Genomic DNA, 2,842 nt, shown 5'->3' with positions numbered 1-2,842 from the left:
AAAATGTTTAACTTAGCTACTATGTAATTTTACTTTTACTACAGTAATTCTTATAACAAAAATTCTGGAGTTTTTTTGAAAAGGTCCAATAAACCAAATTTTCCAGTTTTTGCTTTTTGAGTGTTTTTGAAACCGCCTTGAGTCAGGGGGTATTGAAAAACACCCAAAAAGCAAAAAAATAAAAATTGGTTTATTGGACCTTTTCAAAAAAAAACTCCAGAGTTGAACTATCAGTAAAAAAAATATTTGTGTTTTCACTGAGCACAGTTTGCGCGCGTTATCAATCTCAACCACCCAAGATGGCGGTCTTTAGCATCCCCCTCCTGGGATTACCTCACCACTTCAAGGCTTCGGACTTCTAGATTCGAATAGAAATCCGGAAATAGGGAACGTCAAGGTAATGCAATTTAATTTGATTTGTTTATCAGAGCATGGCAGACCTGAGTCGTTCCTTTCTACCGGAATCTCTTTCAAACTCTGGGGTTTACACAAAGAAATCATTTTAAACAACATGGTCATGAAAAATATATCATTTATTAGATCAATTTAAAAGTTTCCTCTAAGGTTCCAAAAATACAATAAAAAAATACATGCAGGAATGGTACGATCGAATACAGGACATTATAACATAATAAATCAAAAGATTTACATCTTTCCGGCAAAGTCACTAAACCTAACGCAATGCTCTTCAGCATACGCAACAAAATTCGGTCCATGTGCGATCGCACACTTGAGCAAAGATTTCACGTCTCCTTCGGCGTAATGTGCACATTTCGGTGGCTCACCAAACGAGCGCTCGTATATGTCACAGAGACGAAATCTTTTCCTCGCCGGTTTCATACCGCTACTCGATTGTGCTGTTGGTTCAGGTTCAGGAATGTCGGCACTGGAAGGCCCCTCGTGCGCTTCCGGAAACAGCTGGCGCTTCGAACGAGGCGGGCTTTGTTTGGGGTTTCTTTCGCTTCCTGCGTAGGCGTCACGTCCAGATAGGAGCGCAGAGCTCGTTTGTAGTGTTCGTTAATTTTATCCCGACGAGGAGTCGTTTCGTTCAGCTTTTGCATTTGATTCAGGGTCATTTCTTTGCCTTCGAGTTCCTCCATGGCGGAAATGGCTGTGAGCTCCAGGTCGGCGAGCTCATTCTTCTCATTTTCCTGAGCAATTTTCTCTTGCTGAGTGCTGATCTGGTCGAGCGTTTGAAACAAAGGTAAAGAATCGATGCAGTACGTGGCGTCGGGAAGGTGAGCCTTGAGTGCTTCCAGTTCCTTTTTTAGTATGGGAAAGTCAAACCGGTTTCCGTTGTGCGCAACCAGGCAAGTTGGGCTTTGCAGGCGTTCGAGGAACAGCACAATTAACTGGGCTGTAAATTTACGAACAAATTGAATCATATTCCTGAATAAATTTAATGGACCATGTTACCAGTGTTTTCATCAAATTTGCTCTCATTCTCCAAAAGATCGTTGTATAAACCTTAAAAGTATGTAGATTTAGATTATTTTTTTACTAGAAATAAATTGAATCAGAACCATACCAGTAATCTCGGATGCCTTAGGATGAATCAGTCTTTGAGGATTAAGACAGAAGGTTTGTTTGTGCAGCACTCGCGGAATTTCCCCATGTTTCGTTTGCAGGAGGTGGAGCTTTGAACATGCGATAAGCGACAATTCCGTAATTTTCGGAGTCTTAAGGCCAGGTATATCGGTTGTCTCCAGGTCGAAAAAGACGAACGAGCTCAGCTTCGCCATTTATAATGATTCCGGTTGAAGCGTTTCGCATTACTGGCGGCACAAAAATTAAACGCTACTTATCAAGTAAAACCGGATGATTCAACCAGCCGATAAACCTGCGCAAGTACGCGGTACGCGTCATTGCATTGAAGCTTAGAACTACACGCAAAACGGACATTAGGTATAAATTCCTAATTTTTAGGTATAATCGAACCTGACTGCAATAAGGTATTTTATTATTAATCGGCTATTAGTAATAAAATTACTAATAGCGTTTTAGTACGAGAATTCCTATATTTTAGGTATAATTGTAGAAACAAAATACCTTAATTTTAGGTATTTTCTGGAAAAGTGAGGGAACCAACATTACTAATATTTAGGTATAATCCAAGATGGCGGACCATGATTATTCCTTATTTCTAGGCATAAATACCTAAATTTGAGGTATTTTCTGGAAAAGTGAGGGATCCAAAATTACTAATATTTAGGTATAATCCAAGATGGCGGACCATGATTATTCCTTATTTCTAGGTATAAATAACTAAATTTGAGGTATTTTCTGGAAAAGTGAGGGATCCAACATTACTAATATTTAGGTATAATCCAAGATGGTGGACCATTATCATTCCTAATTTTTAGGTATAAATACCTAAATTTGAGGTATTTTCTGGAAAAGTGAGGGATCCAAAATTACTAATATTTAGGTATAATCCAAGATGGCGGACCATGATTATTCCTTATTTCTAGGTATAAATACCTAAATTTGAGGTATTTTCTGGAAAAGTGAGGGATCCAAAATTACTAATATTTAGGTATAATCCAAGATGGCGGACCATTATCATTCCTAATTTTTAGGTATAAATACCTAAATTTGAGGTATTTTCAGAAAAAGTGAGGGATCCAAAATTACTAATATTTAGGTATAATCAAAGATGGCGGACCATGATTATTCCTTATTTCTAGGCATAAATACCTAAATTTGAGGTATTTTCTAGAAAAGCGAGGGATCGAAAATAACTTATACTTAAGAATAATCAAAGATCAAATTAGATATTATCCAAGAGATATGCAGGCAGAAGAAAACAATGGTTTATATGATATTAATATTTTTATTTACA

At 37.5% G+C, this 2,842-nt stretch overlaps 1 protein-coding gene across 1 annotated transcript; it reads right to left on the bottom strand.

Annotated features, from left to right (window-relative positions):
* Positions 1 to 533: 533 nt before the first annotated feature.
* LOC6035619 (three prime repair exonuclease 2) lies at positions 534 to 1,880 on the bottom strand. The gene is given in 4 exon segments (XM_001845716.2): positions 534 to 950; positions 953 to 1,357; positions 1,417 to 1,467; positions 1,529 to 1,880. Coding segments are annotated over 4 exon segments (975 nt in total). The 5' UTR covers positions 1,743 to 1,880; the 3' UTR covers positions 534 to 645.
* Positions 1,881 to 2,842: the final 962 nt, after the last annotated feature.

This window comes from Culex quinquefasciatus, chromosome 3, assembly GCF_015732765.1.
Source record: "Culex quinquefasciatus strain JHB chromosome 3, VPISU_Cqui_1.0_pri_paternal, whole genome shotgun sequence".
NCBI lineage: Eukaryota > Metazoa > Arthropoda > Insecta > Diptera > Culicidae > Culex > Culex quinquefasciatus.
This window is presented reverse-complemented; position numbering and strand designations above follow the sequence as displayed.